Source organism: Sinocyclocheilus grahami, unplaced genomic scaffold, assembly GCF_001515645.1.
Source record: "Sinocyclocheilus grahami isolate Dianchi unplaced genomic scaffold, SAMN03320097.WGS_v1.1 scaffold153.1, whole genome shotgun sequence".
NCBI lineage: Eukaryota > Metazoa > Chordata > Actinopteri > Cypriniformes > Cyprinidae > Sinocyclocheilus > Sinocyclocheilus grahami.
In genome coordinates this window covers 3,088,311-3,101,159 of record NW_015505332.1, presented here as the reverse complement: position 1 = coordinate 3,101,159, position 12,849 = coordinate 3,088,311, and the positions used below count along the sequence as shown (strand labels likewise).

General features: G+C 39.3%; 1 protein-coding gene across 1 annotated transcript in view; it reads left to right on the top strand.

The window, feature by feature from the left end:
• LOC107592485 (double-strand-break repair protein rad21 homolog) overlaps window positions 1-12,849 on the top strand; it is a 17,129-nt gene extending 4,280 nt beyond the window's left edge. The window contains exons 6-14 of the mRNA XM_016282014.1: window positions 8,423-8,620; window positions 8,699-8,821; window positions 9,504-9,635; window positions 9,808-10,031; window positions 10,108-10,261; window positions 11,026-11,171; window positions 11,248-11,430; window positions 11,998-12,078; window positions 12,153-12,849. Coding sequence (XP_016137500.1) covers window positions 8,423-8,620; window positions 8,699-8,821; window positions 9,504-9,635; window positions 9,808-10,031; window positions 10,108-10,261; window positions 11,026-11,171; window positions 11,248-11,430; window positions 11,998-12,078; window positions 12,153-12,344 — 1,433 coding nt within the window. The 3' untranslated portion in view covers window positions 12,345-12,849. The remainder of the gene's footprint in view (window positions 1-8,422; window positions 8,621-8,698; window positions 8,822-9,503; window positions 9,636-9,807; window positions 10,032-10,107; window positions 10,262-11,025; window positions 11,172-11,247; window positions 11,431-11,997; window positions 12,079-12,152) is intronic.

Sequence of the window (12,849 nt, the reverse complement as noted above, 5' to 3'; positions counted from 1 at the left end):
CCAATTTTGTGAAATTCGGCTCGAAAGTAGTAACCGCACAATGGAGTTCCAATTGTAAGTTGCAGTCTGTAAGACGCGCACAGAAGCATGACTTGATGCGTGACATTGCAGAAAATGTGCATTCACAAATGTAGCCTATGTTGATCCAAATATGGAAAGCACGTTCGAATTTAATAATCTGAGGTTCTCTCCAGAGATTTTTTGCCACATTTCTGCAATTAAGGATGATTGCTGCATGGTATGGGTGTTTCCTTTTGCCTGAACTAGAGCCCTGCATTTCAGCCCGAGACCAACGGGCCCCGACTTTACTACGCCTCTAGGGCCGGGCTTCGGTACAATTTTCACGTCATAGTTCAGAGGGCATCGGGCTTGTTTTAGGCTTCTATTTGTATATTTTAGACATCCATCAATTAGTGATGAAAAATAATAATAATTTGCCACGCTGGAGGAAACGACACGAGACCGTGCGGCTCGACGTTGTTTAGTGTCCTGCAGCAGCAGCATGTATGGTGCGTGCCGTCAGCGCAGCTGAACAGTTCTGCGTTCAAATGCACACAATAGGCTAAAGCTTGCCGCAAAGCACCGGCAAAAATAATTACCATGCATGTGTCAGGGGGAAAATAGTAAGGAGATATTTGAATTATTTACTAATAATCTAGTGTTTTCTGAGTCGGTGTCGCAAGGATGAAGTTGTCGATCCTGACTCGCCATCTCCTCAGGCCTTTAGAGAGAAGTGCATTTTTACGGATTATGATTGTAATGAAAGAGTTTTTGATTTGTTTTATTTCGTTAAGTAGTAATTTAAAGCTTTCTATAGATATATTTATCATGTCTGTGAGGCATGTATTCGCTGACTTTCGGGTTCATTTTTGTATGCGCTCCTGTTCAAGATGAGACAGCAGAAAGCGCATCATGTTTGATTTCTTTATTTTATAAAAGCACAACGTTTTTGTTGATATTGTGAGTGCACACAAATAAAAGTAGACCCTTTACAGCTACGAATTATGTATTACTCTTACCTTTATGAGTAAAAACGATGGCTTATCCACTGAAAAACATGCAAGTGATCGCACTGGCGCCTCTATGTCCTGCAAAGCGCGCTTCAGCTTCCACTCTCCGCACAAACTATTGGATATAGCGCACATTTATCTAGGTTTAACGTTAAAACATTGTTATATGCTTGAACTGCTTTATATCTATAGATTTTATTTTAGGTAAGTCGTGATGATTTGAGAAGGCTAAATTGATCAAACATAGGCTTTGATCAGCTCACTGTCTGCCGCTGGCTGCTTGGTCGTTACTTTAAAAAACTAAAACTTATATTTAATGCTCCAAACGGTTTTCTAAATTAACTTAATAAAAAAAACAAAACGAAATATAATCACTTTGCCATTACATACAAAACTGAACTATTTTAATGTAGCTGAAACAGTAATATAAGCTGCTTTGGGAGCTAGGGGGGAAAAAAGACGGGCTCGGGCCGGTAATTCTGATAAGTTGTCGGACACGGCTGGGCTAGGACCTGAACGTCATATATTTGAGGCCCGTGCAGGGCTCTAGCCTGAACATCTTCAAGTGAGTTGCGGGGCAAACCAAAAATTAAGCCCAGCACTCTCCTACCTTCACTGCTGCGACTACTCTTGTTTGTATGCATTCCTTCGCTGGCATTTTCCACATTCCGTTTTTCTCCCTTAATAACAAATGTGTCCATTCTGATGCTCAATTTTACCGAACTAATGGCTGCTGATGACTATTTGAATTGAATTCTGCCAAAGTGCGCGCTTGTAAGTGTTCGTTAAATGCATAGCATTAATTGGGCTACGTGAGTACAGGTCTGTTCATGTCTGAAAATAATATATGAAAAACTAAATTATTTTACATAACAAAAACATTATAGCTTATATTTGTTTAGTACATTTTTTAATTAATGTAAAAACTAAAATGAATTGTAAAACTGAAAGTTATTTTTTTTTATTGTGTTCAGCATGGTGGGCCGCATTTGAATTCGTGACGGGCCGCGGGTTGTGAACCACCGGTCTAGCCTTTTTTCAGTTAATGAATGGAACATTGAAGAGCACTTCCCATTCAATATATCGCAATAAGCATTGTGCTTTGGTACTTTTCATATGAAACAAAGTCTCGGATTTCAAATTATGTCCATTGTATTGCAGTATTTAAACAATAAATGCCGTTTTGGCGCTGTTTAATGTGGAGTGACAGATCATTGTAGCTCCTCAGTTCAACAGACGCAGCAGCATGAGGCGCACGTGAACTGATCATCTTCTCCACATTAATAGCAGTTTCAGCACAAAATAAGCATGACTAAACATCTGAAGGTACAACTTTACAATCCGCCAGACCCGGAGATCGGCTGAATGGATTCGAAAACGGTAAAACTCAACTGTTTAACTCTAGGAGAGTTGGAAAATGAGCATATTTTCAAAAATATTGGAGTGTTCCTTTAATTCATGTTCATTATGTAGCTACTATAGTAGTAAAGGGAACGTTAATGGGTTCACTTGTTTAGCACAGTGTGTTCTGTGTTATCGCTGGTGTTCGGCAGAGACAAGGACTGTTTGAAACTTTTCCACTAAAAGGTTGATGCGCATCGTCTCAGTTTAATAGATCAACATAACAAAAGATATGATCGCAAAATAATCAGGAAAAATGGCATTACATTAGGGCTGAACGATTAATTGCATTTGCGATAATATCGCGATATGAAATAACGCGATTTTTCAATCGCAGAGACTGTGATTACACAGTCACGTGACACGAGAGAGTAAAGAGGTGTGTTCGACTTGAAGATCCGATCGGTGAATGACATCAAAGTACGGCGAGCGAGAGAAAACATAAGGAGACCTCCGTGCTCTCCTATAGCTCTCGCAGTACTTGGATGACACACACCCATCGGTCTAAGCAGCGCTGCTTTAAGTCGAGCGTGGCCCATCAGCAGAAAAAAAAGAAAATAAATAAAACTGTAAACAGCCAAAGGACGTAACTTAGAATGGGAGATGTATCGGTTTGTGAAAGGGAAGTGAAAAGCCATAGATGAAGTCGCACAGACCCAGGCAGGTGCTGGTCATTTAAAAGCTAAATGCAGAAAATATGACGAGGCATATCTTGCTCTCTGCTTCACTCACTGTGTCTATACCGGACGCTACAGTTGACGCGCCGCAACAGCTCTACACTGGGCGCGACAAAGCGACCGTTGCTTTGTGTCAGTACGTCATAAATAGAACGAGGCATCAGTTTAATGTCGCGTCGCATCCAGTGTACACAGCGTCACTGATTATAATGGTTTCTACTGTATTTTGCCACTCGCGTCCGGTGTAGACACGGTGTTTAATGTCGTTGGTGAGGAGGAAAGCCTGTGTGTGTCCTATGCCTTAGCGGACAGCATTACTGACTTTCATATTAATGTTTACACCAGGCTTATTTAAACATAATTATTACATGCTTACAAGGTTGGAAGTTCAACAAATCAGTCAATATACTGTGATTGTAGTTAAATAAAAATGTTAAATAAAATAAATAAAAATGTCGTTCATATCAATTCATGCATCACCTAATTTCGTCGTAACATATAGGCCTTGCCTACAGAAAAGAACATTTGTTTAATCTATCTAATAGTGTGTTGAGCATACTATGCAATGATTTATAGCTTGTCTTTGTTGAATAATACAGAACATAAAGAGCTTTAAAAAAATAATTGCATATTAAATCGCAATATTAGTAAAAAAAAAATCGCAATTAGATTATTTTCCAAAATCGTTCAGCCCTACATTACATGCACATTTTTAAGTCGTAACATGTACTGTAAATATATATGGTCACCAATGGCGACCTCAGCAAAAACTTCTCTCGCAAATTAATATTTTTGGTCGCAAATGCAACCGTTTTAGTCGCAGTCTGGAGCCCTGTTTTATCAGCTGTTTGAACTACAGATGAGTCACCAGATATACTTGGGTGGCCCATCTATGTAGTCTAACGCTACTTCTAGTGACTCATGTAGGGCTGCCCTCGACTAAAGATTTGCTGGTCGACTAGTAGTCGTTCATTTGAAGCATTAGTTGAGTAATCGCACGTTTATTAATAAACCATTTAAATCATTATAATGAGCTTTTAATTGCCTGCATTGCCTAATGAGCGCTTAAGCGCAAGCATAAAGCTAATGATTATGAATGTGTCACGGAAAAGCGGTAAGGAGGATGCTTTAACATTTAAACAATTCATTGATAAACTAGTGCTTTCTTTGTTCTCTGTTTAAGAGATGAATTCGGCGTCACTGACTCGTCATCTCCACAGTAGTGATGTGCCTATGCATGTTCTGATTTGTTTTCCATCTGAATTGATTTAGGGCTGTCAAAATGGCTGAAAAACTAAATTCGAAATTTTTAATTAAATATTATCAAAATTCTAATTATATTCAAATTTAAAATGCATAATTTCAGTTAGGGTGAAGAAAAGCTTTTGGATTCTCTCCTGAGGCCACAAGAGGGCACATCAAGCAAAATATTACTAATGCACGTTTCTTCAAAGCATAATATAACATGACTATCTGTGAAAAAAGTGCATAATGTTTAAAATAATGTTTATAAACCAATTATAATTAAGTTGCTTAAACAACTATAAACAAAACAGCATCATGTATGTGTGCATAGTTTAATACAAAGGGCCGAAAGCCAAACACACAGAGTAAATCTTTCGTTTAAAAACACGAGTTGCAGTAGGATGGGGAAAAAACCCCGGTATGAAGTCTGGAGATCTGTTTTTTCAAAGTTGAACTTGCATAAATTTTATTTTACATGGCTTTCTAAACATGCGGCTCTTTTGTGCAAGACGCGAGTGCAACGGTGATAGATGTCCCTCTAGAAAATGCGCGAAATGTGTTCTGTGGGAACGGCTTGGTTTCAGTTTTGACGTAAACAACGTCTTCTCCGCATTGATGTTCTCTTTTCCCGCAATATTTGTCATTAACAACGCAGCAGCGCCGCATCTAGTGGCTTCAACTGGATAGGCTAACAAAAACATTCAAATGCAATGACACTTACTTCAGGGTTGCCAGGTTTTCACAAGAAAACCTGCCCAATCGCTACTCAAAACTAGCCCAATCGTGTTTCGAGGGGGTCCCCTGCTAAAATTCGCATTCCAGGTTATAAATATCATGTTATTGGGGTCGCTTTAACCCATGGCAACAAGTGTTAAAGTAGCCCAATTCCATGGGAAAACTTGGTGTAACTGACTTACATCGTCATCGCATCTCGAGCGTCACTGATAAGGCTGTCTCCTTAACGCACACCTAAAATTCGAATGCAACGTTTTTGAATGTGGATTTTTATTTTAAAGGGGTCATATGATGTTGCTAAAAGGAACATTATTTTGTGTATTTGGTATAATGAAATGTTTATGCGGTTTAAGGTTCAAAAAACATTATTGTTTCTCCTCTATGCCCCGCCTTTCTGAAACGTGTCGATTTTTACAAAGCTCATCGGTCTGAAAAGCAAGGTGTGCTCTGATTGGCCAGCTATCCAGTGCGTTGTGATTGGCCGAATACCTCAAGCGGATGACAGAAATGTTACGCCCCTACCATACTGTGATGCCCTGTCAGGCCGGAGCAACGAGACAAAAACATTAAAACCCATTATACACGAGGCATTTGTTGCATCCAGTGGGGACATAATTACGGTTTATAATGACTTATACTGTCTTTTTACATTAAAAAACATAAACGCGTAAACACAAAACCATGTCTGCATTTGTGATAGAAGAAATGACAAACAAGAAGCGCTACTCTACACTCACATTTGAATCATCAGTGGCAAATTCTTTAAATATAAAAAAACTTACTTACAGTCTGAGAGTCAGAACAGCCGGCATTGTAGTCTACCAGGATCAGGAAAAAGTCCTCCATAAAATGTGCTGCACACATCTGAACATTTGGGTTGAAGTATTCTGGAACAGTGTTGTAAATACAACTTAACTACTGATTTTTAGTCGTGTCCTCTTTTGGAAGGTCAAACAAAGTAGTTTCGCTTTCACAACGAAACGCAGCGTCACACACGGCAGGCTAGAGTAAGCGGCGGCGGCCTAGAGTGAGTGGAGGCCGGCGGCTAGAGTGTGGAATGGCGCGGCCGGCGGATTTGCGGCAGCCACATGTGACGACCCCGGGCTGGACTCCGCTTCATCCACGGTGAAAGTCGATCTGGCGATCCACAGCGCAAAGATGATGTATTACCTCAGCGACCAGCACGGATCAGCTCTAGGCATGATGAAGCGGATATCATCCCCTTTTGGAAGACCAAACAAAGTAGTTTCGCTTTGTCAACGAGAAACAGCGTGTCCACGGCAACAATACTACAGCAAGAATAAAAGTTACGCCGCCTTTCTTTGCGTGAACATTTGGGCGGCATTATGCGAATCTTCCCACATTGTGACGTAGACATGTGGGGGCGTGTTAGAACGAGCCGTTTTAGGTAGGCGTGGTTGACTCTTAACTTTTATAAAGAATATCTATTTGGATTTGAGACTTCAGTCTTTGCAACTTTACAGATCTTCTTTATGCACCAAGAGCTTGTAACACTCCAAAAAGAAAGAAAAAATTTTAATCGCATCATATGACCCCTTTAAATTCGACGAATATTCAAATTTCTTTTTTTGACAGCCCTAAATTAATGTATTTGAAAGTAGACATTTCACTCTCTATACATGTTATTTTATGTCTGTAAGGCAAGCATACACAGAGTTTCGCGCTCAAGTTCATAGAGACCGAGATGGCAGAAAGCTTATCCTGTTTACTTTCATTATTTTACAAAAGCACAATGTTTTGTTGTTATTGTGAGTGCGCACAAATAAATATAGAGTCTTTACAGATTCAAAAGATGTATTACTCTTATTTGTATGACCAAAAATGACAGAGTATTTTAGGAGCAAGTGAGCGCACCAGCGCCTCCATCTGTCCTGCAGTGAGTTAGCTGCACACATCTGAACATTTGGGTTGAAGTATTCTGGAACAGTGTTGTAAATACAACTTAACTACTGATTTTTAGTCGTGTCCTCTTTTGGAAGGTCAAACAAAGTAGTTTCGCTTTCACAACGAAACGCAGCGTCACACACGGCAGGCTAGAGTAAGCGGCGGCGGCCTAGAGTGAGTGGAGGCCGGCGGCTAGAGTGTGGAATGGCGCGGCCGGCGGATTTGCGGCAGCCACATGTGACGACCCCGGGCTGGACTCCGCTTCATCCACGGTGAAAGTCGATCTGGCGATCCACAGCGCAAAGATGATGTATTACCTCAGCGACCAGCACGGATCAGCTCTAGGCATGATGAAGCGGATATCATCCCCTTTTGGAAGACCAAACAAAGTAGTTTCGCTTTGTCAACGAGAAACAGCGTGTCCACGGCAACAATACTACAGCAAGAATAAAAGTTACGCCGCCTTTCTTTGCGTGAACATTTGGGCGGCATTATGCGAATCTTCCCACATTGTGACGTAGACATGTGGGGGCGTGTTAGAACGAGCCGTTTTAGGTAGGCGTGGTTGACTCTTAACTTTTATAAAGAATATCTATTTGGATTTGAGACTTCAGTCTTTGCAACTTTACAGATCTTCTTTATGCACCAAGAGCTTGTAACACTCCAAAAAGAAAGAAAAAATTTTAATCGCATCATATGACCCCTTTAAATTCGACGAATATTCAAATTTCTTTTTTTGACAGCCCTAAATTAATGTATTTGAAAGTAGACATTTCACTCTCTATACATGTTATTTTATGTCTGTAAGGCAAGCATACACAGAGTTTCGCGCTCAAGTTCATAGAGACCGAGATGGCAGAAAGCTTATCCTGTTTACTTTCATTATTTTACAAAAGCACAATGTTTTGTTGTTATTGTGAGTGCGCACAAATAAATATAGAGTCTTTACAGATTCAAAAGATGTATTACTCTTATTTGTATGACCAAAAATGACGGTGTATTTTTAAAGCAAGCGACCGCACCGGCGCCTCCATCTGTCCTGCAGTGAGCGCGCTACTGTTCAGCTTTCAGCTTCCACACTCCACACAAACACTTCAAAATGTATCTAGGTTAACATTAGATTGAGCGGCCATGTAAAGTTACTAATACTTACATATTTCAGATGATAAGCCATATTAGAGGTCGATGAATGATAGTCGAGTGTTTGGATGTCCTGGCCGATGTACTGTTTTACCACATAGACCAGCCGTTAACGATCTGTCCGTCACGGACTTAGCCAATGTGGATTTTTATTTATTTATTTTTTTCCCCCTGCGACAAAGCGACTAACAAAATTTTGGTCAACCAAGCCTCTTTTGGTTGAATAATGGTTAGTTGACTATTAGGGGGCAGCCCTAGACTCATGTGATCCATGTATGTATCCACTTTATGCTGGTAATGTCATATCAGGTGACTTTGGCATGGATGATCGTGAGATGATGAGGGAGGAGAATGCTTTTGAGGTGGACATCATCCATGGATCCTCTGCCTCCACCCTGCTTCTGGAAGCTGAGCCTGGTCCCGCTCACCTCCCTGGCAAATCGACCAACCTTGACTATGACGACTTTGGGGATAACGACCTGGAAAACACTGATGGTGGAATTCTGAGTAAGTTCCAATTTGATTTGACCTGTATATTGTTCATATGATGATGTGATACTAAACCTGGTGTCTGCTCAATTTTAGTGGATAAGATTCTGAGCAACGAGGATGGTGGTGGTATATTTGATGATCCTCCAGCTATCGCCGACAGTGTAATGATGCCTCAAGACCATGGCGATGATGACGATGACTTTGATGCTTTTTCTCGTAAGTAAATCCTACAAAATTTCTTGGCTGTTACTTGTCTCTATGAAATAACTAGAAGTAGAATATAAAGTAAACCCTTTTTTTTACCACTGAAAATTTTCCTTCCATGTCAAGTTTTTACAGAAATGTATAAACTATAAGAATTTTTGTATTCATGTGATTTCCTACATAAACTCACATTAAGAGAACATTTGATATTGACTTGAAGTGGTTTAACCAAATAAAACGTTACTTCATAACATTTCTTGACATCTTCAATACATGACATAATCCTAAAATTTCAAACACATTTTTCTAGGTAGTAAACTTTTTGGTTTAACTTGGTATAGGGTTAGTGTTTGTTTTAGGGTTAGTTGCTTGTAATTATGCATTATGTACTGTTATTACTATAGTAAGTACATGTAACATGTATAACAAGGATAATGTAAAATAGTGTTACCAAGTATTTTTCTTACTAGCAAATCATTTCTTGGTGTTTTACTGTTGGATAACTTGAACAAACCTTGCCATGTCAAGAATTTTTTTTTTCTGTTTCATGAGGGTATAAAGTAAGCATTCTTTTCTGTAATAATGTTTTCTGATGAATTTGAGCAAGAAATAAGTCTATGAATTGCATTTTATGCATTTTTAAACAAATATGAACAAATTATTAGTGTAAACTAACATGTCTGCATTAATTCAGCCGCTGCCGGTCTTGACAGTCCAGGCTCTGGACCAGCGGAGCCTCTTCCCAACACCACAGACCAGACAGAACAGACCACTCTGGTGCCCAATGAAGACGAAGCTTTCGCTCTTGAGCCCATCGACATTACTGGTAAAACTGTAAACAATAAATGAATGAATGAAAATGAAATGAATAAATGAACAATAAATTTAAATTTAATTGATCGATCAGATGCATCTCAGCCTCGTAGCTTGTTTCAGTGATCTATATTAAGAATATGTCTTAAATATAGATTACTAAAACACTTGTGGTGTGTCCTCAGTGAAAGAAACCAAGGCAAAGAGAAAGAGGAAGCTCATTGTCGACAGTCTGAAGGAGTTGGACAGTAAGACCATCCGCGCTCAGTTGAGCGACTACTCTGATATCGTCACCACGCTGGATTTGGCTCCTCCTACTAAGAAGCTGATGATGTGGAAGGAGACTGGAGGCGTGGAGAAGCTGTTCTCATTGCCTGCTCAGCCTCTCTGGAACGGTCGACTGCTGAAGGTGATAGTTGATCTTACGTCACTGTAACATCACTATGTTAAAGCTCAGAGCTGAAATAACGGGAAATGTGTTGTAGATGTTTACTCGCTGCTTGACTCCACTGGTGCCTGATGAGCTGAGGAAGAGGAGGAAGGGAGGAGAGGCTGACAGCCTGGAGGACTTCCTGAAGGAGCTGGAGAACCCAGAAGTGCCCAGAGAGGAGGCGCTGGGTCACAGGAGTGAAGTTATTGGTAAGCTCTTGACTTGCTGTTGAGTGTCAGAGCAGTACAGAAGCATGACTACTGCAGCTTAACACACAGGTTTTTGAACTGGTGTCCACAGGGACCACAAGTGAGTGATAGGGGATCTCCGGAGAAGTTAGAGAAGAACTAAAAATCTGAAAACAAGTAAAACTGAATAAAAAATATTCAAATAAAAAATACAAATGTATTTGAATAAATAGATCTAATAGTACAGTACTACTGTCATTAGAAAACATATAGTACAATAGAAAATTATTTCCAAGGTGTGGAAGTGTTTTCAAAATGTACAAATGTAAAATAAAGATGAAAAAAGATTAGATTAGATTTAAAAAAAAATTTTTTTTTAAGTTTTAGTAATAATGTTGCGTGTTCGTCATTTTAATAAATTAAAAAAAAAATGTATTAATTGTCCATATAGTATTTATTAATGTTTTAGTATTTTATTTTAGTATTTTACTTAAGCAAAACAAAAATGGTAACTAGCTAAATTATTATTATTTTTTTTTTTATTAACTCTTTTTATTAAAAATAAAAAAAAAATACAAATGCATGGTTATAGTTAATGAGAATAACCCCAGTCTTTATGCATTTAAAAATATAGTTGCCCTTTAAGTTTTAGAATGGGGATCTCTTAATGGGGAAGATCATATTTTGGGGTCCATGGCTAAAAGATTGAAACCCCCTGGTTTAAAACAGTTGTGTCACAGTCATTTGAAAGCCTCAAGTGAAAGTCTCCTACTTGTGCCCTACAGATCAGACCATCATGGAGGAGCCCAGTATGCTGCAGGCTTCGTCTATGGAGGGCAGCAGAACCACTCTGGACGAATCCATGATGCCGCCTCCATCTCGCCAGCGTGGAGTCAAGCGCAAGTCGCTTGAGAAGGATGCAGCTTTGCCTGTAAGTCAACCAGATAATTATGCTGCCTAGTAAAGGTTTTAGAACAAAGCCTAACGGTGCACAATTGTCATTCCAGCAAATGGGAGTGTTGGATCAGACGCTTCAGCCTGTGGATCAGTCAGTCCTTTCCCAACAGCTCGACATGCCCCAGGTGGATCTTCCTCCTGAGGACTGCACCAACCTCTCAATTCTGGTACCGGAGCTGGACCTGTTGGATGACAAGAACAAGGAGAAAGACAAGGATGACAGCGATGAAGAGGTGAGATGTTTGTTGTTTACAGGTGGAAGAAAATCTCTCATTTTGACTTTGCCATTACTATGGAAGCCCATTCCCACCTCTGAAAAAAAAGGACTTTTTTCACAATTCTAAGAAAAAAAAGTCAGGATTGTGAGAGAAGTACCAATTGCTTTTTTTTTTGTGGTGGAAAAAAGAAAGTTTTCAGAGATTGTCTGAATTCTGAGCAAGTATTAACTCAATTGCAAATAAATATTTGCTACATGAATACAAAACTATGAACTCACAATTTGATATTTTTTTTCAGAATTGCAAGATTATATCTTGCAATTCTGGCTTTATATTTCACACTTCCACAGTTTGTCTTCCAGCAAAACAAAACATAATTCTTCATATTTCACAATTCTGAGTTTATCTTGCAATTCTGAGGGGGGGGGGAAATGCTAGGAGAAGTAGTCAGAATTCTGAGGTTATCTTTATTTAGAATTGTGAGAAAAAGTCACAATTATTTAAATGTTTTTTTTTTTATCCCATTGCGGAAACAAGCTTCCATATGTTACTGATAATTGTTCACTGTGTTTTAATGAACAGGGAGGGGAGGGTCAAGGAGACCAGGACCAAGAGGAGCGACGGTGGAACAAGAGAACTCAGCAGATGCTTCACGGTCTTCAGGTTTGTATTTGACCAAATGTTCACAATAAAGATGTTCAAAACCGGTTTCCTCATATTCTTCTGTGTTTTGACAGCGCGTAGTGGCTAAAACCGGAGCCCAGTCCATCAGTCTGCTCGAGCTGTGCCGAAACAACAACAAGAAACAGGCTGCGGCCAAGTTTTACAGCTTCCTGGTGCTGAAGAAGCAGCAGGCCATCGAGCTGACGCAGACCGAGCCGTACAGTGACATCATCGCCACGCCAGGACCACGGTTCCATATTGTATAGATGCATACTCTCTATTTTTTTGTTTTTAGTAGTTGTATTTAATAGTTTTGTTTTGCTACTGTTGCTTTTTGTACCAGTTTTTGTCCTTTGGGGCCAATTTGAAAGGTTTTGAGTCAAATCCAATAGATCATGAAGACATTGTACCTGCATAGGTGTTATTTGTTAGTACATGTTGGACCTCCATATTGTCAAAACCATTGGGATTTTTCAGTTTCTCTACTTGTTTTTTTCTTCTTCCATTGTTCTGTTTTTATTTTCCTTCATAAGCTTAACCCCAGTAAGTTTTACATTTGTAGTAGAGTTAGTTGTGTGTACATTTTAACTTTTTAATAATGTCACAATTGAGAGACAAAGGTTTATTTTTGGAGACCCAAGTGGATTTAATGACAATAGTTCAGTGTTTTGTATCTCTCTTTTAATGGCAATTATGATTATTAAAGGTTTGTTAAACTCCTACATACAATTGGAATTTTTATGCACTTGTGATTAAATTTTGCTATTGATT